The sequence below is a fragment of the Xiphophorus hellerii genome, chromosome 8 (genome assembly GCF_003331165.1).
Source record: "Xiphophorus hellerii strain 12219 chromosome 8, Xiphophorus_hellerii-4.1, whole genome shotgun sequence".
Classification (NCBI taxonomy): Eukaryota; Metazoa; Chordata; class Actinopteri; order Cyprinodontiformes; family Poeciliidae; genus Xiphophorus; species Xiphophorus hellerii.
The window spans coordinates 5,492,819-5,519,836 of NC_045679.1; the positions used below are offsets into that span (position 1 = coordinate 5,492,819).

The window sequence follows — 27,018 nt, forward strand, 5'->3', positions numbered from 1 at the left end:
TTCCCACTTTAGGCTTCAAAGCATTGACCTCTGACCTTCATGGGATGGGAATGTTTTACTTTAAATCAGGACTTTCTGAAAGGCAGAGTTGATGAAAAAATCTTTTTAATGCAAATATTTAAATTTGAGCAGGAAAAGAACAGAATGAGCAGCAAATGAACCAAATGCAGAAGAAAAATGTTTTTATTTAAAACACATGAAGAAAAACTGCAGCAAATTTACAAAAGGAAGATTTAATATTCAAATCTGACATGTTGAGAAAAATAGGAGCCGATAGAAACAGAAAATGATCAGTGATTGAGAAAAACTGATCAACATTTCAATGAAATCTGATGAATGAAAGGAAAAATAAGAGAAACAACATCTTGATATTCAGTGTGAAGCTTTGACTGGAAACAAACAGGAAAACATGAGGATCCTGGAATAATCCTGGAATAATTTTGGAATAATCCTGGAATAATCCCAGCTTCCATATTTAAAGGACTGGAAGAAGAAAAAGTTTCCAAGGACTCAATCAGAATTGTTTCACCAAGAAATAGATTGTAGAGACTGAACTATCTGTTCAACAGTGAGAGAGTTTCTCTGACAGGAGGAAAAACTTTAGACTCTTTAGACTCAACTCAGCACAGAAACACTGAAGAGGAACCAGAACTGGACCAGAACCAGAATCCAGGAATCAGAGGTTCAGTGAATGTGGTCTTGAAGGTGTGGAGGAGGATCAGTGAGTCAGAGGAAACTCTGTAGAAGGACAGAATGCCAGCAGGACAGTCCACATACACTGCTACTCTGTTAGAGACAGAGGAGGAGGAGAGACCAGTTCCTCTGTAATTGTGACAGACAGAGTAACCATCAACATCTGAGCAGCTCAGACTCCATGAATGATCATTATATCCAAATGCAGAGTCTTTACTGTTTCCTTTCCTCCTGATTCTTCTGTAACTCACTGATATATCAACATCTCCTCTCCACTCGACCTCCCAGTAACAGCGACCAGTCAGACCAGTTCTACACAGCAGCTGCGGATAGTTATCAAATCTGTCTGGATGATCAGGATATGATTGAAGCTCCTCCACAAATGTCACCTTCCTGTTGTCTTCAGACAGTTTGAGTTTTCTGCTCACTGTGTTTGTGTCGATGGTGAGTTGACAGGAATCTGATGGAGAGAACAAACACAATCCAGCTGCAGTTATTGATCATTTATTGACACTTTGATGATGACTCCTGAATGAGTGATGTGACAGTTTGAAGATGGTTGAATGTGAGCTGCTTTGTTGTCATGAATCAGATGAAAAACACACTTACACTTCCTCAGACCTGGTGTCAAGAATGGGACTCCAGCAGGCTCCACCCTGAAAGGAGGAGGGGGGTCAGACCATCAGTCTCTTTCAGCAGCAAACATGGACATTACATGTCTCTCAGACACACATTGTCCTCCACTGAGACAGGAACAGTCCAACATTTGGATTGCAAACTGCAGTGGATGTAGGAAGGACAGTTGGTGCTGCTGCAGCACAACTCATTTCTCCAAACACAGGAAAAGCTCCAACAGAGAGGAGAAAGGAAATCCCTCAGTAACAACCTGAAGAAACTCACTGAAGCCTAAAAGGACATCAGGAAACTAAGGAAACATTTCTGGAAGCTCAACCTGATTTAATAATCAGCATTAAAATACAATCAATCTAAACTCTGACACAACACCTGGATACCTGTTCCATCCACACTCCCACACACAGATGAAGGAATGAAACACTAAACAGCCCTGCTGCTGAAAACCTGCTGTGGCCTCACTGTAATATCCAGAAATACAAACATTAAAAAGGAGAAGCTGCATCGATTCAACAAAGAGTTCAACAAGAATCAAAGATTTGATCTCTGAGCTCAGACTCACAAACCAGGGAGAGGCTTTATTCACATTAATTCAGTAACCAGGATGTGGAGGAGTTTAACGTTACTGGGACATTCATGGCAGGAGACGCTGCGCTCCATGCGCCCCGACCGCAGTAATCAATGTTACTGCCAGTTCAGCTGCTTACAACTATTTAATTGTTTTATTTATTGCAGTCGATTTAAACTAGAAGCTGGAAAGATTACATAAAACTTCTCTAACCTAAATCAGTTTAACATCCAAAACTCAGACAGCGTTTAGCAGCTTAACTTTCCTCGATATGTTTTTCAGATTTGATGGTGAATTTTTGAAAGCTAGCAGTTCATGATATCAGGGAGGCAAAGGCGGCACCAGAATCATTGATTACTTTCAAACTAATCAACAAATCAAAAAGCGCAAAGCGACTTGGATGTAACTTGTAACGCAACGCTTTATAGAAATGTAGTGAAGTAGAAAGTACAGATACTGTAAAATGTAGTTGAGTAAAAGTTCCCACCATTAAATCTACTTACGTACAGAAACATGAAAAATGTCCTTAAGTTCAGTAACAAAGTTCTTGTCCCAACAACCAGGATCAGGTGAAGGACCTCTGCAGTCCCATGATGCTTCCTCTCCCTCTTCTAAACCATCTGATGGGCTGATATCATCCCTCTACTTTATCAATAAAATGTTTTTCTTTCTCTTATTACGATTCCATTATTTATCCTAAATGTGACGTCAGAGCTGTGGATCTGGAATCTGATTGGTCGGATGGATATTTCCCTGGTTTTCCAACATGAAGGGTCTCTGCCTTTTTCCAAGACGTTGGGAATTTTTCCCAAACTTTATTGAACAATCCCAAAAGCTTTCCCAACTACTGAAAACCTAAACACATTAGTCTTTTCTTGGATCTGTCTAAAATGTCTTGTTATTGTTTTTTATTTCTACCACAGTCAACAGAGCACAATTCTACTTTTTCACCATCATTCACTGCAATTCTTCATTTCCTCTGGAAAACAAGGGATTTTCATTCTCTCCTGATTCCTTTCATTCTTTGGATCATTTTCCAGATGTCGCCCCCTGGTGGAGATCAAACTACTAAATGGATGAAACTGTTAAAATTCTCACTTTCTTTCTTTGCCTCATGAATAGTTTTCTTCACTTTTTATGTAATTTATATTTTATTAAATCCTGAAAGTTGTGAGTTTTGTTTAAAATCTAAAGTTCTTTATTTTTCTCTCCCATAACTTTTAAACATCCATCTGACCAACATGGAGTTACTTTTCTTCTCATCTTTGCTTCTTGGGGCTGATTGGTCTGGAGCTCCATCAAATATTGTTTTAAAGTCCTTTCTGCCATCAGTAGATCATCATGGAAATCTAACTGAACTTCTTTTATTCATTTAGTCAGAGTCCCTATTAAACTATTAAACCCATCCCACTCTTTAATTTTCCTTGTGAGCCGTTCTTAGTCTGGAGAATATTCCAGAAAACTGGGTAATGATCTCTGCCTCCAGATGAGGCGTCTAAATATTTAATTATCAAATTAAACATTCAGCTTCAAACTAAATGTTTCCCAGCAGACTGACTAAAGACATTTCTCCCTCTTCCTCCTCTATCAGACCTTCTCTGCTCCTGCAGCAGGTTCCTCCATACCTGAGAGCTTCCAGTCTCCAGTGTGGATCCTTCAGTCCAGCCGACAGCAGCTTCACTCCTGAGTCTCCTGGATGATTGTAGCTCAGGTCCAACTCTTTCAGATGGGAGGGGTTGGAGGTCAGAGCTGAGGCCAGAGAAGCACAGCCTTCCTCTGAGACCAAACAGCCTGATAAGCTGCAGACACACAATTCATCACATGATGAGAACATTGAGGTAGAACCCAAGGTATGAACTGATGGATGGATGGATGGATGGATGGATGGATGGATGGATGGATGGATGGATGGATTTGTAACATGTGGAATAAATAAGAAAGCCAAGCAACTGCTGGGATCTGTAATAATGTTTCTTTTAGCACCTAAGAAGCAGCAATTTGTCAAGTGCCCAGAGTTACCTGAGAGTTTCCAGGTTGCAGTTTGGACTCTTCAGTCCAGCAGAGAGAAGCTTCACTCCTGAATCCTGCAGGTTGTTGTTACTCAGGTCCAGTTCTCTGAGACTGGAGGACTGGGAGCTGAGAACTGAGGACAGAGCTTCACAGCTTCTCTCTGAGAGGTTACAGACACTCAGTCTGAGGAGACAGAGAGAAAAATCTGTTATTAAACAATTCTTCAAAATGTGTCTTTTTTCCAGTCAACAATGTTCCTCTTTACTGATTTAAGGGACTGTTTTATATATAATTATGTTGCCTTTTGTTGTGAACTGGTTCAGTCTATAGATGGGCCTCCAGCCATGAAGGACTTAACTAAAGGCAACAAGGAGGCTGGCAAGAGAAATATTAAATTCCTCTATGAACTAAATTAATCCCATGTCAGTTTTAACAGAAAGAGTCCAATGAAGCCTGAGAATCAAGGCTGGGCTGAAGAACAGCATCAGGCTTAGTTTGAGGATCAGCATCAGAGCTGGTTTGAGGGAAAACAGCAGCTTGAATCAAAGCAGAGCAAATCTGGAATTTCATCTTTCCATTTTTTAACTGTTGGATACAGAGATGGAAAACTGAGCAGCAACTGACAAAAACTGTTTTTTGAACAAAAATTACAAAACTAATGTGGGAAAAATAGAAAAAATTTGGTCCTAAAACAATCTAAAAACAAGCACTAGCCAAACATTAAATACAGAGAAATTTAACCCAGTATTTAAATTAAAGAGTTCTGAAAACACCCCACCAACCTGACACTAAATGTTACTAAACACATGGAAAACACACTTTCAGAAGTCACCACAATTGAAACTGCATTCATAAATATCACAACATTGAACGGCCCTCCAAATATGTTTTAAACATTTTGTTGGAATAGGATGGGCCACCAATATGTTACGATTCTCATGTCATCACACAGAACTCACAAAGTACAAAGTCCAGACCAGATGATGTTTTTAACAAAGAGGTTTTATTAAACCCAAGTCTGGACACAAAGTGGTTCTGGCAGTCTTGGTAAAATAAAAGAGTGAGAGAACCAACAAATAAGGCAGCAGTTGGCCGTCGGATTCAGGCCGCTGTGGGGCTCATACTGATTCTAATCTAACGTTCATAATAGTTATCACTTCTTTCATTTCTAATTATTTATTATTCTTTCTACTGATATACTTAAATTCAATTTAAAAACAGCTTATTGATCCCAAAAGGAAATAAAATCTTCTTGTGACTCATATTAATTCAAATTCTTCAAAGGGTTATTTTAGATATTAATGACTGTTTAGTTTAAAAGATCTCTTGTGGTCTGTATAACAGTGAATTTCAAGAAGGTTCTGACTTTATATTATATATATTCTAGATAAATTCCTCTACTTGTTTCTCTGAATATAGATGATTATTTTAACATGTTGCTCATCCTCTTCCTGTTACTGAAACATTTCCACTTATTCTAGAATCTATAATTGCTCTCAGCCATATCTCTTCAATGCCAATAATATCTGTTAATGTAATTTATCTGAACAGTCTAACTTCCTGTCCATCAGCCAATCAGCTTCTTGTATTTTCTCAGTAGATCCATCAGTGGAAGCCCCGCCCAGCCCATGATGCTCCTGGTTTGTGAAGACAGAGACAAACTGAACTCTGATAGGAAACAGTTTCAAACTGATTTTCTCTCTCCAACCTCTTGGTTCCACATGGAGCTATATTTGGCCCCCTGCTGCTCTGACTACCATGTCATTGTGGTTCCAGTAGATGGGTCGGTTTCCCAGGTTCATACAGCACCATGTGGAAAATGGTGCCATATGGTAATAGGCTGTTCTTTGCAAAGTTACACAGTCAAAATTAACAGAAATAATTTTAGTTATTCAACTGTTATAACAGACAAAAGGATGTTCAGAATATCAAGTTATATTTTCACCATGTTATTCATTCACTTATAAATCCCATCGTTCCAAACTAAATATTTAATTGTCAAACTACAAATTTAGATTCATACTAAATGTTTCCCAGCAGACTGACTAAAGACATTTCTCCCTCTTCCTCCTCTATCAGACCTTCTCTGCTCCTGCAGCAGGTTCCTCCATACCTGACAGTTTCCAGTTCTGTAGGTAAAAATCAACAACAGTCACATGAACAATGGATTAGGAAGTCTAACAACTGCTGGGAGGAAGGATCTGCAATAATGCTCCTTGTGCACCAGGATGCAGCAATCTGTCAAGTACCCAGAGCTACACTATCAATGTTAGCCTGAACCCAACATTTCTAAATATCTCTCTTCTTGGTTCATTCAGGCTGCAGTAAAGGAAAACCAGCCATGTTTGTGTGTCCAGACTTAGCATGGTTACCCATCTCACAGTAAGACATCTATTATTATTTTACTCTAATATTGAAAAAACATTTGCATCATAACTGATAGAATATAATGGACAGAAATCTGGTTTCACAAGGATTGAGAAAATTTTACCTGAGAGTTTCCATGATGCAGTTTGGACTCTTCAGTCCAGCAGAGAGAAGCTTCACTCCTGAATCCTGCAGGTTGTTGTTACTCAGGTCCAGTTCTCTGAGACTGGAGGACTGGGAGCTGAGAACTGAGGACAGAGCTTCACAGCTTCTCTCTGAGAGGTTACAGTCACTCAGTCTGAGGAGACAGAGAGAAAAATTGAACAACAAACAAGAAGGAGGCTGGCAAGAGAAATATTACAATCCACCATGAACTAAATGAATCCAGTGTCAGTTTTAACAGAAAGAGTCGAGTGGAAATCTAGGCTGAATAACAGCATCAGAGCTGGTTTGAGGGAAAACACCAGCTTCAAGCAAAGCAGAGAGAATCTCAGATTTCATCTTTCACTTTTTAACTGTTGGATACAGAGATGGGAAACTGAGCAGCAACTGACAAAAGCTGTTCCTTTGAGCAACAAGCTAACTATTTAGCTTCAAACTAAATGTTTCCCAGCAGACTCACTAAAGACATTTCTCCCTCTTCCTCCTCTATCAGACCTTCTCTGCTCCTGCAGCAGGTTCCTCCATACCTGAGAGTTTCCGGTCTCCAGTGTGGATCCTTCAGTCCAGCCGACAGCAGCTTCACTCCTGAGTCTCCTGGATGATTGTAGCTCAGGTCCAACTCTTTCAGATGGGAGGGGTTGGAGGTCAGAGCTAATGCCAGAGAAGCACAGCCTTCCTCTGAGACCAAACAGCCTGATAAGCTGCAGACACACGATTCATCACATGATGAGAATATGAGAACATTGAGGTAGAACCCAAGGTCTGAACTGATCATTTTCACAAGAGGAAAAAAGTCAAAAAATTAAATTGTCACTAAAATGAAATAGTAATAAGACTCTAATTCCATTAAATGAGTAATAAAAATCAACATTTGTTACTTATAGAACAGATCAGAATAGAAACATCCTTCATTTTTCCACAGCAGGGAGTTCAGGTTTACCAGCAACAAGTTTAAGGTAAATGGAAAAATAAAACATTGAAGAAAAGGTAAAAATAAAAAAATAATAGGAGGCTGTAGAGTAAGGACACATCAACAATAGAGGGATAATAATGCTGTACATTTAATAAAAACATCATAATCAGTTTAAAAAATGCGTAGCTGAGTAGAGCAATTTCTAATCATATGTAAGAGTTTTTTGGGAGCAGTTCTGGTTAGAAAGTCTAAAAACTCCTGGGAGGAAGGATCTGCAATAATGCTCTTTTTCTTACAAAGCTGGATTGCAAGAGTCTTTGTTGCTCTGATCGTTTCACTGGCCTGGTGGAGCAGATTTATTTCTATAGATAGGTTTATAGTTGATGCATTTAAAACCAGGAGAGTGGACCAGTCACACAGCTGGTGCCTCTACATGTTGCCTCGTGCTGCCACTGCTTGATCTCTGAAGCCTGGATCACCTGCACCTCTTTTCACTCAAACTGGACACAGGCTGACCTGTATGGACATAGGCGTAAATCCCAGGTGGGTCGGGGGGTCCGGATCCCGTAATCTTGGAATTGTCCCCCCAAATAAATCATGAAAGAAACCTTTGCATTTAAACAATATCAATATAAAATGCAATAGAAACAAAGAACGAAGTAAATCTGCCATTCATCTAAGAAAAGAACAAGAATTAATTTTAAGGAACCCCCCCACCATTCTTAGAACAATGGTTCAGTCCAAAGTGTAGGAGGAGCAACAGCAGCTGAACGGCACAGGCGCCTTAGAGCCGCTGAAGTGAGGAGCTAGCTGTTAGCTGTGGCTCTGCAGCACAAACAAAAAACCCTCCAGTAAGTAAATACTTAAAGCAAAAGACATGTAACACATTTTATTTACTTTCACTGCTTAAGAGGAAGAAACACACTAACAAAAATCAGACTACAGTTTGTTCATTTCATTTCTTCAGCTGAATCATGATAAACTGCATTATTATGCCTTAAATCAAAAGTAGCAAAACTATGGAGTGAAAATAGTGTCAAAAAGATTTGTGTGTGCGTAAAAAGATTTGTGCGTGCGTAAAAAGATTTGTGCGTGCGTAACAGGATTTGTAAACCTTAAAAATAAAATACATGTTGAAAAAGTACACACAAATCACCTGGTACGCACACACAAAACTGCAGTTACACACAAATCTGGTAACGAGTGCACAACTATTTTTGAGACTCATTTCACGCCTCGGTGGAAGCTCCAAGATTTGTGTGTAGATGGTGCGTTTACATGCTAGTAAAAGCTGGGACATCTGAGTTTTCTTCGGAAATGTTTCTTTTTTCCATAGTTCAATACGTATTTCTCTCTTTACTTGTCTCGTGGCTTAGACATATTTTTGTGAGAGAAAAATACACATGTCATTACACCCACGTCTACTTTTTAATACTATAAGATTGTTTATATATGAATCCGCATTTGGGACCTATACAACTGTAATTACTTGGGTAAAAAATTCGACCACTAGGTGGTGGAAGTTTATTCCGCTCTGACTGGGAAAAGCTTTCATTCAAACTGAGAGAAGAAACAAGAGAATGGCGGGTCAGCCGAGTGATCGTGTTCGTGGTCTACCGTCCGAAGTAAGTGGATGTTAAAATTTGCACGTTTTACTGACCGTTGTAATGCGTATTTTTTAGATTATTTCAGATTACGTTTTACGTTTCAAGTAGTTCGACCCAAAGTTCTCGCCCTTCTATGTTAGCAATAGCTCATGTCTACGTTAGCTAATATTAAAAAATGAAGATAATTTAACGTTAACTTTGGACAAAACGTTTGGTTCTTTCCTCTTTAATTTTCCCGGGATCCTCGGCGAGTGGCGGCGTGCTGCTAAAGTGAAACCACAACAGCGCGCGTTGACGTCACAGATCACAGAGTTTAATCTCATACAAAGCAATCAACAACAAAGCTGCAGAGGAACAGAGATATGCATTTTTCTCATAAAAATAAAGACAGACAAGGGGAAGACAGACAAACACGAAACAAAGACAAAAAAGCAAAAATAGTGGCCACTCTCTCTCTATATTTTAGCGCTGACCCGAAATTTTATACTGAGTGGGTGTTTCTTCAATTTAATATATGCAGTCAAGGCGTTCTGTTCTTTGACCAATTAGAAACTCCCGTAGGGACTCAGAGAAACTTAAGAACCTCCCTGATTTACGGCAAAGATGTCTGGTTTCTGTCTAAGTAAAAGGGCGGACCACTTAGCGCTACTCCCTGTCTAGTACGGGGGATCCCTGGCGCCGAAAATCCTGAGATGAGATTTCGCAGATACCTCTGAAGTCTCTTCCCCCAAACTCCCTTACTTGTGCCCCATCGGAATGTAACTTTTATTGCTCTGTGTGACAGCGGGGGGCCCCTACTTGTCTGAATGTCTGCTATTCGGCCCCATTCCCAAATGCTCAACAGAAAACTGTTCCAAATAAGAGTGCTGAATATAACTTTTAAGATTAACTGTATTAAGCACTAAAAATAATCATTTTTCCTTAACACTAAGCTACTATTAGTCCTCGATTAGCATCGGTACAGTTTAAAACAGTATCTTCCTGGCCCATTACAGCTATGTCTACGTTTATCACCAGGCTCAGCTATTTTTATGATGCCGACAATAATGTAGGCTTAGGTAAAGCCTTTTATTATAATTTATTATAATTATATTTTATTAATTATCTGGCAGATAATTAATAAAATATTCCATATTTAATTTGTATATGTCCTTTTTCAACTATGCAATTTATAAAGTGAAAAATTTAACACTGACTGAAATGTAGAAAACATACATTTTTCGATTTACAAGATATTTTTATATTTATGATTCCAAAACTTTTAGCAACTCGGGTGTTGATTGGTCTATATAATTGAGATTTATTTGTTGTCTCAAAAGCAGATAGTTGGAAACATGGCTCATGCCTTGGCTACAGCACTCACAAGGGAACTTGTGGGAAATACAAGCTCTCCCTCAACAAGTTCATGCCCTAATATCGGCATTATATTGTTAAGAGATGTTCTACGTATTTATTTCTGGTACGAAAGCAATGACCATCATATTCCAGGAAGAAATGTAGAGAAGAGTAAATCTTAAGTGATTACAGTAAGATATAAAATATATAGGTGATAGACGAAACATAAGTCTGTAGCAGAACTAAAAAAAAATTTAAATCAAAAACTACAATTAGTGAGGAGAACTGGGATGAATCCTTCAAATAATAAAAGACGTTACCTAAACCTACATTATTGTCGGCATCATAAAAATAGCTGAGCCTGGTGATAAACGTAGACATAGCTGTAATGGGCCAGGAAGATACTGTTTTAAACTGTACCGATGCTAATCGAGGACTAATAGTAGCTTAGCTAACGTAGACATGAGCTATTGCTAACATAGAAGGGCGAGAACTTTGGGTCGAACTACTTGAAACGTAAAACGTAATCTGAAATAATCTAAAAAATACGCATTACAACGGTCAGTAAAACGTGCAAATTTTAACATCCACTTACTTCGGACGGTAGACCACGAACACGATCACTCGGCTGACCCGCCATTCTCTTGTTTCTTCTCTCAGTTTGAATGAAAGCTTTTCCCAGTCAGAGCGGAATAAACTTCCACCACCTAGTGGTCGAATTTTTTACCCAAGTAATTACAGTTGTATAGGTCCCAAATGCGGATTCATATATAAACAATCTTATAGTATTAAAAAGTAGACGTGGGTGTAATGACATATGTATTTTTCTCTCACAAAAATATGTCTAAGCCACGAGACAAGTAAAGAGAGAAATACGTATTGAACTATGGAAAAAAGAAACAGTTCCGAAGAAAACTCAGATGTCCCAGCTTTTACTAGCATGTAAACGCACCATCTACACACAAATCTTGGAGCTTCCACCGAGGCGTGAAATGAGTCTCAAAAATAGTTGTGCACTCGTAACCGGATTTGTGTGTAACTGCAGTTTTGTGTGTGCGTACCAGGTGATTTGTGTGTACTTTTTCAACATGTATTTTATTTTTAAGGTTTACAAATCCTGTTACGAACGCACAGATCTTTTTACTCACGCACAAATCCTGTTACACACGCACAAATCTTTTTACGCACGCACAAATCCTGTTACGCACGCACAAATCCTGTTACGCACGCACAAATCATTTTACACACACACAAATCTTTTTGACACTATTTTCCCTCCATACAAAACTGGCTACATTGCTTTCATAGACTTAGCTCCTTTTCTGTTGAATGTTGCTAATATTTCAATTATGTTTAGCTCTTTAACTCTTACTTTCATAAGAAGAGTTTGAAACTGGAGGGGCTGAGTGTTGCCACTAGCCGACAGCTCCGTATGTGAGCCGAGAGCAGAGGGGCTATTGAAGCTGATAGTAATACAAAATAAAGTATGTCTTTATTTATTATCATCTCCAATGTAGAGCCTTTAAAACCACAAAATAAATTCTGAATATTTTTCTAATAAACTCTGGTGCTCATTAAGTTCCAGTTATGATACTTCCCAAATATTCAGTTTCTACATATTTATAGGTTCTCAGTTGTCCAAGACATAAAAAAAACAAACACTTGTTGCACATCCTATCACAGTTCCACTCTGGGATTCACTGAGTTCCTGAGAGCAACACATTCTTTCACAAATGTTTGTAAAAACAGTCTACATGCCTAGGTGCTTACTTTCATATACCTGTGGCAATGGAAGTTATTGGAACACCTGATTACAATCATTTGGTTGGGTGGTCAAATATTTTTTTCAATCTTTGCTAGAAGCTAGTGGATAGAAATAACTAGCATTGAGAAAATTTTACCTGAGAGATTCCAAGTTGCAGTTTGGACTCTTCAGTCCAGCAGACAGAAGCTTCACTCCTGAATCCTGCAAGTTGTTTTTACTCAGGTCCAGTTCTCTGAGACTGGAGGACTGGGAGCTGAGAACTGAGGACAGAGCTTCACAGCTTCTCTCTGAGAGGTTACAGTCACTCAGTCTGAGGAGACAGAGAGAAAATCTGTTATTAAACAATTCTTCAAATTTTATGTTCTTTCAAATCAACAATGTTCTTATTGGACAGAGAAGGAACTATCTTATTTTACACAACCTTTGCATTTGTTGTGAACTGGTTCATTCTATATTTGGACCTCCAGCCTCAAAGGACTGAACTACAGGTAACAATGAGGTTGGAAATAGCATTATAAATTTTCACAATTAACTATATTAATAAAATTTCAACTTTAACAGTGGAGAAGTTTTGCTGCTTTAATATGTAACACTATGTCCAGCTGCTGAAGAAAGTCTGTTTCTTTTTTTTGCAACAGCCCCAATGAAGAGACAATACACCAATATATAAACTGAAACATGAAAATATATTTACCTCATCATTAGCATATTTCTATCAAAAATAACTGAATTAACAATCTGTGTCCTTACAGAGCTTTGTTGGAGGCTTTAACCACTGGCAGCAGCCTCAGAAGAACCTCCTCTGAAGCACAGTATTTCTTCAGGTCAAACACATCCAGATCTTTTCCTGATGACACTAAGATGAAACCCAGAGCTGACCACTGAGCAGGAGACAGTTCATCTGTGGAGAGACTTCCTGAACTCAGAGACTGTTGGATCTCCTCCACTAGAGAACGATCATTCAGTTCATTCAGACAGTGGAACAGATTGATGCATTTCTCTGCAGACACATTCTCATTGATCTTCTCCTTGATGTACTGAACTGTTTCCTGATTGGTCTGTGAACTACTTCCTGTCTTTGTCAGCAGACCTTTTAGGAGTCTCTGATTGGTCTGCAGTGAAAGTCCCAGGAGGAAGCGGAGGAACAAGTCCAGATGTCCATTTGGACTCTGTAAGGCCTGGTCAACAGCTCTCTGATGGAGAGGGTTTTCAATAAAGAATGTAAATACGGAAAGGTTCTTAGATGTTTGTGTTTCTCCCATCAAGATGACCCCAGAGTTGATGAAGGTCAGATGAACATGAAGAGCAGCCAGAAACTCCTGAACACTTAGATGGACGAAGCAGAACACCTTGTCCTGGTACAGCCCTCTCTCCTCTTTAAAGATCTGTGTGAACATTCCTGAGTACACTGAGGCTGCTCTGATATCGATGCCACACTCTGTCAGGTCTGATTCATAGAAGATCAGGTTTCCTTTCTGCAGCTGATCAAAAGCCAGTTTTCCCAGAGACTCAATTATCTTCCTGCTCTCTGCACTCCAGTGTGGATCTGTTTCAGCTCCTCCGTCATACTTGACCTTCTTCACTTTGGTCTGAACCACCAGGAAGTGGATGTACATCTCCGTCAGGGTTCTGGGCAGCTCTCCTCCCTCTCTGGTCTCCAACACATCCTCCAGAACTGTAGCAGTGATCCAGCAGAAGACTGGGATGTGGCACATGATGTGGAGGCTTCGTGATGTCTTGATGTGGGAGATGATCCTGCTGGCCTGCTCCTTATCTCTGAATCTCTTCCTGAAGTACTCCTCCTTCTGTGGATCATTGAACCCTCTGACCTCTGTTACCATGTCAACACACTGAGGAGGGAACTGATTGGCTGCTGCAGGTCTTGTGGTTATCCAGAGGAGAGCAGAGGGAAGCAGTTTCCCCCTGATGAGGTTTGTCAGCAGAACGTCCACTGAGGTGGACTCTGTAGCATCAGTCAGGATCTCCTTGTTGTGGAAGTCCAGAGGAAGTCGACTCTCATCCAGACCATCAAAGATGAACAGAACCTGGAAGTGTTCAAAGCTGCAGATTTCTTTGGTTTCACTAAATAAATGATGAACAAGTTCCACCAAGCTGAACTTTTTCTCCTTCAGCACATTCAGCTCTCTGAAAGTGAATGGAAATATGAACTGGATGTTCTGGTGAGCTTTGTCTTCAGCCCAGTCCAGAGTGAACTTCTGTGTTAGGACTGTTTTCCCAATGCCAGCCACTCCCTTTGTCATCACTGTTCTGATTGGTTGATCTCTTTCAGGTGGGACTTTAAAGATGTCTTCTTGTCTGATTGTTGTTTCTGGTCTGTGTAGTTTCCTGGATGCTGTTTCAATCTGTCTGACCTCATGTTCATCATTGACCTCTCCAGTCCCTCCCTCTGTGATGTAGAGCTCTGTGTAGATCTGGTTCAGAAGGGTTGGACTTCCTGCTTTAGCAATGCCCTCAAACACAGACTGGAACTTCTTCTTCAGACCAGATTTAAGTTGATGTTGACAAACTGGAGCAAGACGTTCTAAAATAAGACAAAAAGTAAAATCAAGAACTAAATAAAATCATCTTCTGAAGATGTTTTTCATAAATGTGATTCCATCTCTTCAAATTTCAGTAAATGTGTGATTTATCTATCAGGTTAAACCTTTGTAGAAATCCTCTTACTTCTCTCCAGATGGTCAGCCAGCTCCTCCTGCTTCATCCTCCGCAGGAAGTTCAGTGTGATCTTCATCACTGCCTCTCTGCTGCTCATCTTCTGATCTTCATCATCACCTTCCAACACCTCATCATCATCTCTCTGACTTTCTGAACATTCTGGGTCATTTGGACTGAGAATCTTATGGATCTTCTTCAGCTCATTCTTAAGAAAAGTGACAATGTTGTCCTCCAGCGTCTGGAATAGAATAATAGATGAAGGAAACATCAGACTGAAATCATGGAGCCAAACACCAGATGGATGTTTGACAGACTGACACTCCTCTGGTCTACAAAGTGCAGCATGGAGATGAATGTGAACAGAACGCTTGGAAAAGTTGTTGTTCATGTACAGACCATAAATATGGAGTCCAGCTGTGTTTGATGCTGCTGGGCAGACGGACAACTGGGAACCTCTGAGCTCTGCTGGTCCACTCTGTGGAGGAACCAGGAACAATTAGGAAGTCAGGAAATATTCATCCAGCAGTATTCAGAAATGTAATCACCAAGACTTTCACATTAAATGTACTTGAAGCAGAAAAACAAAGCATCATATAAACAAAATGGAGTGATGTTAAAAAGAGGAAGATGAACTACAAGGATGAAGAGCAGTAACACCAAAATCACCTAGAAGACATTTTAAAAGGTTGATGCTGAACTTGGATTTCAAACAGTCCAAACTGTAATTAGATCTGATGCTGGTGGAGACAGTTTCCCAGAGCTTGGGGACAGTGGAAGTGAAGGCTCTGTCCACACAGGTCTTCAGGACAGTGTGGGACATCCATCAGGTTCTGATGACTAGATCTGAGGTGATGTGGACATGGAGGAGGTTTGAGATATGTGGGTGTGTGTCCATGTGGGGTCCTCTCCTGGATGTTATTGTGAGAATTTTAAAATGGATCCTGTAGATCATTGGAAACCAGTGAAATCACATTGTATCTGTCCACACAGAGACAATCAGAAGGTAAAGGTCCATGAAGTAATATCTGGATGTGATCAGTGAACCAGATGATCCAAGTAGTTATAAAAATTTAATATTCCTTCTGATCCCACTAAGAACCAGCAGAACCTCTGACGGTCCACATCAGCTCAGTTTGGTTGAGTTCCAGCAGATCTCACCATTCCCTGCTGAACTGCTCTCACAATGCACACAGGAACCAAGTCCTGATGGACCAGACTGGCTTTACCAGGTATTTCCCAGTGGAAATGTGTTTGATGTAAAAGCTCTTTTCATAAATCATAAAAATATACTTTAAAATAAACATTAAATCAAGCTTTTAATGTTTCTAAATCATTCTTTAAACTTTGCATACAGTCCAACAAATATTAGTCTAATATTTGCTGTTATTATAAAAAATCATAACAATGTATCAAGTAACGGTTGAACCCATTGTAACAGTTGACCAGACTGTAACGGGGTTGAAGATTTTTACTAAAAGTTGCCATAAGTCCACATTAGCTAGGTTATGGAGCAACATATGATATGATGAAAACAAGAATTAATATGTTTCAAAGACCATTCTTTACTTTTTCCCAAACAACAATAATTATCATTTACATGCCTAAAGGTGTTGAAAGGTTGAGCTTGACAATGACGATGTTTGGATAAAAAATAATCAAATATAGGTAAGAAACTATATTAACACTTAAATGTCTTTACAGTGTGAGCAGGAAAAAACTTGAGTGATGTCACTTCCAGGGTGCTGAGGAAATTGGACTGAACCATTATTTATAAAAAGGAGGGATTGGTCTGCTGTTACAGGGTTAAACAAAACTGGAGGGACATGATTAAAAAGTGATATTTTATAAACAATTCATATATTTTTCTCATATTTTTTAAATTTAGATTAAAGTATACCTAAAAATGTTTAAAATGGTACAAATAAGTTGCAGTGTCAAGAAAATCCGAGCTCATCCCGCTTCCCCATGCTGGAGATTTTAGTTTAACAGTAATAATAAATAAAGTTATCTTTAAAATGAATCACTCAAGTGACATCAAGGCCCAGCAGTAGACTTAAGTGTCAATAAAATAAATCTGGTTGTGTGTGTTGTTTTTGTCTCATGCAAACTTTGCTTTAATTCTACTTTTCTCTATTTAATCATAAGAAATCATAGTCAGTCAGAGAGAGTCATTAAACAGGAAAAGCAGGTTTCCTGGAAAAAGAGGAAGTTTCCAGCCTGCAGATTTATAAAAATAGCTGAGACTATTCCTTATTTCAAAGGTAAAGTTTTAAAGAATGAAATCTAAACATTTTGAGTAATTGGATAAGATTCAAAGTAAAATACTTATATTAATATTGGTTTACTTGTAATAATACTTACACTTACATTTGTGGGAACAGTTACAAGAAAAACAAGTAACTGTAACTTTGGCATCAAATAATTAGAATCATGGATTATTTTTGGTTTCTTTTCAGAAAAACATCTGTAATAACTCACATTAGGATTATAATAAGTATAATTAATAAGTTATGGTTATAAAATCATAAATGAATGCTAAATCAGAGAAGCTAAAGAAAATAAATGTGATATAAATGTGATTTTGACATTGAACTTGAAATGGTGTAAAAGGTGTAACTGCAATTAAACATCACTGATATGTTGGAGGTAGATGGTAGGTGAAAGGTGAACGGTTAAGGGAAAAAGGGGAACTAACAGGAGAGCAGAGATGATCAACGCCTTATTTAGGTAAAAGGTGAAAGGCAAGAGACACAGGAGGTTGAGCAACCCTGAGACATTAGCACAGACATCAGGACATAATGTCTCTTAAGACAGTGATGGATATGAGATCATCTGTCTGAGCAGTCAGCCAATTAAACAAGCACAGCAACAGTACTAGCCAATGCAAACGCACCAAAAGGGTGGATAAACCCTATATAAGGTGGGTGCAAAAGAGGAACCTTTTGTTGGATCCTCCGGGCAGCTTCGAGCCAAGAGATGGACAAAGAACTCTGCAGCTGAAGAAGAGCCGGGGCCACGGAGCCGAAGACTGTCCGGCCATGGGGACTGAAGGTTATCCTGCAATAGTCAGCCCCGCCCACTCCTCACTACTCCCCAGGGCTGCCTACTGACCAGTTCTCCGTCTAACAGGTCCGGAAAATCTCTCTGAGACCTGGGTATTACCCTAAAAGTACTCTATAAGAGATAATCTATTTAAACTGGTGGCGAAAGTGACTCGTCTAGCTCTAACTACCTCCAATCCAGAAGTTATGACCCTTTACAGTTAAGAAACAATCAGCTGAGTAGCCCTCGCAGCTGCATAATTCCAATAACCACTTCTGTTAACGGTAGCCCACTTTCTAAATCATAACTTGCACTTGGAACCGGCTAGATTATGTTTAGTGACTTAGATGTAAGTCCCAGGGTCATTATTTATTCTCACCAAAGGAAATTATGAAGCCTCCTATTTACTGGAATCATGTACATTAGTTTTACCTTGATTAAAAGAACTGGACAAAGATTAAATGACTCTATTAATTCCAATGTCCACCAACCTCATTAGAATTTTATAGTATAAATTTATTAAGCAAGCTTAAGCAGGGATATGCGACATACAAATCAATAATCAATCGTATATAGATCAAAAACAGTGTAATAAAATTTACATGTACAATCATACTACCCTGATTCCTTTCCCTAGCAGTTAAGTCGCACGTTCTGAAATGGAATTTCAATGAGCAGATTCAATTCATACCCAGGCGATGGTGGATCTTTTGGCAACAGGAATTTCTAGCAGCCTTGGTTGAGGTCTTTGCCTTGTGTGGAAAAACCCTTCGTAGAAAGGAAACAAAGCAGAACGGGTCCGAATCCTTTTTGTGAAACCCAATTCCTCATCCCTGAGGGACCTTTGTCCTTCCTCCAAGTCTTGTTGCGGAGTCTGAGATGGCTGGGTTGAGACGAGACCAACAGTCGAATAAAGAACCAGAGGTGGGGCGATGGGACCCAGTCCTTTCTTGGCGGTGTGAAGTCCGAGCTTCCCCGTGGTTCTGCGGTGCGGTCCGTAGTCTGCTTCTGCAAGTTGTTTCTCCTTCTGCGCCGCCGGACTGGGAACGACTAGTTCCTCTTTGCAGCTCGTATTTATACTTTTTTCCATCATGTATGTGTACGGGGAGGTTTGGCCTACGTGACTACCTTCACGGCTGCTGTCTCTCATGAAAAAATCCCCACATTTCTCAACCTGCTTGCCGAACACAGTGGAATGTCCCGTACTTCCCCTTTCTCCCTGTGCGTCTTGGCCATCTGTTCAGAACTGCTTGCGACATTTCCTGTTTTCAAGGCTGCACTGCACATTCGTCTTTTCTTCATTCTATAACTCACTTTATCTATTAAAACTCAGTAAACACATTCAACTTGTTGTCAAATAGATTTCAGATGATTATAACTTCATATTCATTAACAATAAATCACATCTTTTCCTTGTTGTTAATCATTAACATCATCATTACACATTGAAATCATTACAGAACATTAATCAGAGATCCTTTGCAGAAAGTTATTGAGTGATTACTTGTATTCATGTTATTCAAACTTATTCAACTTAATTATCTTTTAATCAAACTTACAAGATTACTTTATTTCTTTCAAGCTATTATGTACCTTTTTCTGCGTATACCCGGAAAGATCTCATACCCTTATGCCAGTTTTCTTGACACCCCCTCCATGAGATCGGACGGTGCTTCGCAGAAAACACAGAGTCCAAAGTCAAAAGAGATCAAGTCCATCACCACAAGTGGTAGTGAGGATGTCCTGCTCATAGCAGGTAACAGGAGACGATGAAGGTGTCCAGGAATCTACAACCTCATACTCCGACAGATTGGATGGCGGAGAAAGCCAGACTTCTGCGCCCAAGTCGTTGTCAAGTGTAGATTCACCTGAGACGGGAAAGGTGGAACGTTCCAGTGGAGGCTGCAGAGGCGAAGGCAAGTCCATGCCGAAGTCTGGCAGCGTTGATGGATTGTTGCAGTAGCCGTCCAACTCTGCCAGCAGCTCCTGGAAATCCATATCACTTGGTGATGGAGATGAAGGGGAAAGGATGTCCTCAGTCTGGCATGCTTGGGGAGATGAACTGAGGTTGTCAGTTTGGGTACCTTTCTCGTTAGTCGCACTGCTGGCTTGGCATCCGACGTCGATAAACAAATCTGGAGACACGGGACGTGTAGGCGGAAGATAGTCGCCCACCGCCACAATTCGGCCATCCAACAGGTGTAAAGTTGGGAGGCATTGCCGAGTAAGTTGGTGTTCCCATAACTTATGAATCACGGGCAGCCGTAGTCCCGTATACAACGGAGATGCTGTGAAGTCGTCGTCGTCTAGGCCAAACGCAGAGGTCCACACGATTTTGTGCACCCGTTCCAGGGATCTAGATGTGTAATCCGCTATGTAGGGCAAATCCTCCAGCCCTGTGGCGCAGAGGATTGCCGTTACATTGCTAAAATTGCTGCTCACGCATTTGTGACACCAGCGGAGGGAAGACGATGCAACCCAAATGAATCCATAAGATTCTGCAGTGATTCCACACCCCACACAGCAGGTTGATGCCTGAGGAGAAACAGTAACCCAGGTAACTTCATGATCAGTGGTTATTGATTAACTACATTTACTTACAACGACGAAAAGGCGAAAGCGAAAGCTGAGAGAGTAGGCTGGTTTAAGCCCGTGTGCCGGCTTGTTTTGCGAGCCAAGGTGAATTAATCACAGGAGCCGGGATGTCATGATCTGGAGCTGGTTCACCTCGATCATGGACATGAGCTGAATCATGGAATATTGCCGCGTAAGTCATCAGCCATACAACAATGGCTAGGTCCGAGGTCTCACGGAGCCAGTAGAGGACCACCAGGATCCCCCAAACCGTTGCCCAAAGAGCCAGAATTATCCACTTTTGCATCCAAATTCGCCGCCCCCGACCCTTGATAGACAAGGCCTGGCGCGCTAAGTAGATGAGGATGGATACTGCAAAAAGCCCTTCTAGAATAGCTGTGAGGATCTTAAATGGGGCGGTTCGTGTGGCTTGTGTGCCCCCAAGGACCAATTCCAATATTAGTGCTGTGGTATCGGTGAGGAGCCATAGGCAAACCACAACACCCCTGCGCCAATTAATGCGGGTACGGCCCATCAAGTAACAAGCGAAGAGGGATGAAGCCAACCCCCATTTGTGGAGAACGACGGGACGGAGGACCAGCTTGGCATATCCTTGTAGCGCGACGAAGATCCTCATAGGATGTCCCTTAGGCCAAGGACCGGTGTGGCAGAAGACTACCCAGGCCAGGGTAATCCCTAAATGCTCAAGGGTACTCACTTGGATCGGTGCAAAAAGTGAGTTGGGATTTGATGAGTTGGTTGAAGAGTTAGTTGAAGAGTTGGTTTCCATGATGTCCGATGATGGTTGCTCTGGATCAGGTCCTCTCGGCAGCTGCGGTGAAGGTTGAATGGCTCGCAGGCACACGGCAGCTCTCTCTTATGCAGAAGTAGGCTCCTCCTTCGGGGGGAGGGGCTGATAGTTCCCCTTTGTGCAACGACAAAGTGCTTTTAGCCACGCCTCCAGGACGATTTTACCGATGATCAACGCCACAGCGACGCCCAGGAGGCCCAAGAGGTATGGCCACAGCAGACTCAAGGCACTCATCAACCATTGTTCAACAATGTTGAGGCCCTCTTCCACCACATGAGCAACTTCTTCCGCAACCTCAGAAATAGCGGCCACCAATGTTGCCCCCATAGTCTCGTACCAGTAACAATCATGTTGATCAGGGCCTTCGCCACATTTTTGCCAGTTCTCTGTAGTGGTTGAGCAGGTGAGATTGGAATACAAAAGGTTAGGTCCTACCCAGTCAAATCCTGAATCTATGTGGCCATTACACAGACTTTTACGGAAAGCATGTTCTTCTGCGATGGCCATAAGGGAGTCAGGGATGAACGGAACAGGAAGACCAAGTATACTCTTGCGCTTCTGGAGATGATATCCTAGAATTGCATCGGTGCAGGTCCGTCCGCTCACTATCGCCCTTCGCCATGTTCCATTGAACTTTCGCCAAGTAACCTCAGAAGAGTGAGTGTCATACTCGTCTGCATAATGGTCGTTGCAGTAGCTTTCCCAACCTTGGAGCTCTCCGCAGGGTCGTCTGGCCAATCCTATTACACATTCAAGGATATTTCTGGTGTTGTTTTTACAAGTCATGCGCCAAGGTCTTGGGTTAACGTAACTGGCCGGTCTCCAAAAAATCCCAGGCCAAATCATGCGTTCCTTCGAGTAGACCGTAGCGATGTACTGGTACTTTACCCAATAATTTGTTGATTCTGTAAGGCATGGTGTTACCCAGGCTTCAAACTCATCTTGTTGGAGTCCCCACCACTCGTAGTCCCATTTCCGATAGTAATCCTCGTACCAGGCTCGTAGGGCCCATTTGGCCGTAGGAGCTTTATCAGGATCAGGGCAGTTATACCTCCAGGTAGAGTGCAAAGCGTTGCCGACCTGCCAGAGGTCGCACCGTGGCGATGAGAGGGTTTTCTTCCAGCAGGTGTCATTTAGGCTCTCAAAAATTCTTTTGGCGACACATTTGTCAATTTTTGCAAAGTCCGTTTTAGGAGCGCTCAGAAGGTCATCAGGAGTTGGAAGGCGTTGCGTACGCAAGTTGGCAATGTAGAGATCCGTTAATCCAGTGTGAGAACGAACGGTCCCCTCTGGGAAGTCTCCCATAAAGAACGTTTGGTCTTCGGCTATGTACGTCCACGGGAACGTGTTGTTCAGCCAGGGTTCAATTTCTGTACGGTGTGGACGTGTAGAGTGCCAAAAATCAGCCCAGTACTCTTCTATGGCTGATACTATATAATTTTGTCCTGCACATTTCACAAACTTGTTCCAGAGGCAAGGATTTAACCAAAGAAAATGGTGTTTGTAACAGTGCTGTTGCTCGGCTTGATACATAAACCGTCTAGGTCCTTGTTTGATCAGGAAAGCCGTCACGTTAGTTAAATTGGCTGGTGTAGGCGAAATCGTTGCATTGACTGGAAGATTACCTCGGGAGGCATTCCGGAAGGTCCAGTTCCCCGTTGGTGCTGTTGGGATGGTGTCATCTTCTCTACAGTTGAGGTGATAGTCTCCCCAAAACTCTCCTCGTGGGAGCCAGGCTCGACAGCCTGAGGACCTGTGTGGGGCTGGGTATACTACTTCGGTATCCCAGTACCCTTGACTTGGCAACAATAGCAGCGATCGACAAGCCATGTTGCAATGCCATTCTGGCATACCTCGGTCCGGGTGAATCCAGTTGCATCTGATGGTCCGTCGTTCTTTGTTTTGCAGAACCCGTATCCAGCAGAGCACTCCGGTGTCGAGGAAGTCATAGTTGTAGATCTCCCAGGTGCGATTCTGAAGGTCGTCCAGGGTGGAGTCGTTCAATCCGAAAGCTCGGCGTTCCACGTACTTTTTCCCGTTGTCCTTGCTGAATAGGTTGGTTCGATTCTGGGCAGAAGTTTCGTTGTCCCATGGAACAAAAATAGCCGTGGTGCTTGTATTCCAACAATTGAAGTTAGCGTACTTGGAATGTCCATAGGTGACTCTTGTATGCGTAAGATACCATGGTCCAACTCCGATGAAGTAGAAGATAGTGGCAAGAACAGCAGCAGCAAACAGCAGGGCAAGAAGCGTTAGCAGCCCTTTCAGGCATAGGGATTTTCCGGTTATCATAGTCGTTTTCCGTAGCAAAGGTTCGTTAGAGGTTTCCGAGTCGTCGTCGTTGTCAGTAGAGCTGTCTGATTCCGATGTAACATCCAGCAACTCCGGGTCTGTAGGCCGGCGCTTCATGCCGATAGCATCCATCCTGGCCAGATTAGTGCTTCTCTGGGGTCTGATGTATCAGGCTTTGCACAGATTTTCCTCAAAGCCTTGAGGTGGCCCTGGTTGGCAGGGTTCTTTCCAACCCGTCTGGTGGCCCTTCTCTGCTGCAGGGCTGTAAATATGGGAGAGGGGTAGGGTAAGTCAGGCTCCAACCCCCTCCACACCCACTTCCAGTGGAACACCCTCCAGTAGTCCGGCCGAGGAAACGGGCCTTGGGCGGTGCCATTTTTCAGCGCCTGGTCATACCAGGATTCGTGTTTGTACCCTATTGGGGCGGGTACTGAGATGTAGGTGTACAATGATTGTCCATGCAGAGTTATTCTAGTGCGGTACCCCCAGGATGACGGAGTATAAATCCTTTGGTGTGGTGGATTGGGGTAGACCCTGTCTATTTCCAATTTTAATGGAAGCCTGGTGTTATTAAATATATAACAATCCGGATCTATTTCCCTCTTGATTATGGTTTTCGCCATGCTTGGTGATGTGGTCCAAATGATCATGTCATTAAGTGAAATCTCACAATACAGTCCTTGCAGTGGTTCAAGATAATGGGGGCCCCACCTAATCCGTAGCTCGATCCCCCGTACTCTGAAATACACTGTATTAAAAGTCCATGGTAGAGATCTTGGACACATAGGTGAGATTGATGCAAAATTAACCGTGTTGACGGATCCTTTTCCCTGCCAAGGAGGCGGTGCGGTAGGGATAAATAAATGTGGCTTCATGGCAGGGGGCGTCGTGTATTCTTCACTTTCCCCCACCTCTTTTACGTTTTGGAAATTGGTGGGTCGGAGATATATGAGAAACTTGAGAAAATAGGCTTCGGTGAGCGGATTGGAAACAGTGAAATCTTCTCTTGGCATATCGAGTAGAATGGAGGTGGTAGGGAGTCTTAAAAACGGGCCTCTGTCTGACAGTCCCGATGAGACTCCAACCCCCACTTTGAACAATCTAGTCACAAAACACTGTCTCCCCTTTCTTTTTTTGGTTTTTTGCTGACCTTCAGACTTGACGACTCGTTTTTCTCCTTCCGGTGCGTCCATCAGTCCTGGTTTGTCTTTCTCCATGGAAATGCTGAGGTGAGTTTTTGCCAGGCGTGAGTTTTTGGTTTCTTCTTGGGAGGCTCCGGCTCCGTACTGGACACGGTGGCGTAGGGCTGCTCGTCTGGTACCACTTTGATGGCTGCTCCGACTGAGTAGATTCCTTTATAGGGGACGGTGACCATGCGTACTGACAGCTGGACCTGACAGGAGGTGCTAGGATCAGAGGGTGTGCCCGCCCTGTGAGCCACGCCTCCCGGGTGTTGCAAAACCCCATCCCGAAACTGGGATTCCGCTGTCACCCAGTACAGGCAAGACTTCTCCTTTGGTCTCACCGCATTGCTGCCCCATCCGTCCACCTCAGTGGTGTAGTAATACATGTCTGAGCTGCGCACCCCATCTTCCCTTGGTACATCCGGTAGATCTACTATTGGTATTGTGCAGTCATTGATGACCTCCAAAATCAGATGTGCCCAGGTGGTCAGCTCCCAGGGGCCTGTCCACCCACCGTTAACGGCTTGCTCTCGGGCTTCATCTGGGAGTGCACTTAGCTCCTCGGCTGATGGTTGGTATGCATGAGGCCGATGTACCCGGAAAACCACAGGAGAGTGGTTGGCATTTAATGGTGGAAATGACAGGGAAGCTCTAGCAGCGTCATACGGCCAGGCGGCTTGAACAGAATCCCACAGGACATCATGGGGCCCTTCTTCCCTATTCCACACCCATGGGTCCAGTTCTTCTGGAGTGTTCGGAGGGGCGGAAGGTCCTGGTAATATTATCGGTATGGGGCTCCCATAGTTCGACTGCACTTGCCCATAGGTTCTGTAATATCGCAGCGAGCTGTAAAACCTTGTCACTTGCCACCCTTCAGCTTCGCCTGTCAGTGTTACCTCTCCGCTCCTCAACTGTTCCTTGCACACAGGACAGTGGTGTAGCTCATCTCCGTCCCACGTGCAATAACAAGTTCTTGGTTTTTCCTTGAGCCACCCCCATTGGGTTTCCAACTTAAGCCGGGGCAGGTAACCCACTCGGCAGTTCCCACAGATTGTATTGTTCAATACCGTGACCGGGGAGACACGAAGGTGTTGCAGCATCTCTGCGGTAGCCCCCTGGTGCCTTGGCTTCTCACGGCCCGGTCCTTCCCAGATAATGGGGAGATGGTGGTCTGTTAAACAAACCGGACAGCCACTTTTAGCTTTCTTCCATTCCAGCAGTTCTCTCTCCTCTGACAGGACTCCATTTTTAGCCCAATCCAATTTCTTCAGGGCTCGTCCTGCCCAGATCCCTGAAGCTGTTCTCCTAATTACAACCACCCCTTTCACGGTGGCCAGTCCGAGATAGGGTGGAATGGTACATGATTCACTGGCCATCTCACCGGCTTCTGTTTCGCTTTAGTCAGGAACCGGCTTGAGCTGCTCAACTCCTTGGATCCCTTTTCTTTTCAGCAATACTGTGTTCCTATCCAGTACTTGCTTGACGATGTCAGTTGTGTCAAACTTGGGTTTTACTGCTGCATGTATAGGTTGCTCTCTTGCTTTGACCCACACGCGCTGTCCCTCTCGGAATGGCACTCTGGGCGTCAGCTTCTCCTTTTTGTCGCTGGAGCCCCGCCCCACTTCCTTCGTGGTGAACGGCCGTTGGTTGAGTTCCATCGCAGGGGCGGGTCTTTCGGCTCTGCTTCTGTCGTTCAGGGCCTGCCCTATTTCCACCGCTTGGGTGCTCCAACTGTTGGTGTTAGCATTTTTAGCTATCCAGCTTTTTACTAACCCAATGGCTCGTTCCACCACTCCGTTGGCTTGTGGGGTGTAGGGTGGCGAGTAAACTCGCATCACTCCATACTTCTGACACCACTGGTCAACCTGTGAATTACGGAAATGAGTCCCATTATCCGTGCGCAGCTCTTTCGGGATTCCCAGGGCACTGCATACTTGTTCCAGCATGCCGACAACGCTATTGCCGTTTGCTTTCCTGGCTGCTTTTGTAGTTACAAACCCCGACATAGAATCCACCAGCACTAAGAGGTACTTCTCACCTCTCCTTCCTGTTATCCCCATGGGACCTGCAACATCCATGCAGACTGAGCCCCAGGGGACCGTGCTTTTGATGGACAACCCATCCATCCGCTGCCCTCGGCGACCTGCGTTGTATTGACCACACACTTCACAGTCCCTTAGCACGCGTTGGACTTGTTTCACTGGGATCCAAAGGTCTTGCTCCTCCAGCTCCTTACGGGTAGGTCGCACGCCTGCATGTCCAAGGGCCTCATGCACGCTCCGCACGACCTCGACCACGTATTCTTCTGGGACCTCCCGTCCTCTGGGAGTACTGTCCCACTTCTCGGTACCGACAAAGACGATCTTTCTTTGTTGGACATAACAGT

At 42.7% G+C, this 27,018-nt stretch overlaps 1 protein-coding gene across 1 annotated transcript in view; it reads right to left on the reverse strand.

Moving 5' to 3' along the window:
* Positions 1–638: 638 nt before the first annotated feature.
* Positions 639–27,018, reverse strand: part of LOC116724908 (uncharacterized) — a gene marked incomplete at its 3' end in the record, with an annotated part of 31,831 nt that continues 5,451 nt past the window's right edge. The window contains exons 3-11 of the mRNA XM_032570699.1: positions 24,690–24,841; positions 19,640–19,773; positions 15,126–15,199; positions 14,739–14,967; positions 12,804–14,595; positions 6,396–6,569; positions 3,914–4,087; positions 1,303–1,349; positions 639–1,153 (exon numbers count right to left, since the gene is read on the reverse strand). Of these exons, the coding sequence (XP_032426590.1) occupies positions 639–1,153; positions 1,303–1,349; positions 3,914–4,087; positions 6,396–6,569; positions 12,804–14,595; positions 14,739–14,967; positions 15,126–15,199; positions 19,640–19,773; positions 24,690–24,841 (3,291 nt within the window). The remainder of the gene's footprint in view (positions 1,154–1,302; positions 1,350–3,913; positions 4,088–6,395; positions 6,570–12,803; positions 14,596–14,738; positions 14,968–15,125; positions 15,200–19,639; positions 19,774–24,689; positions 24,842–27,018) is intronic.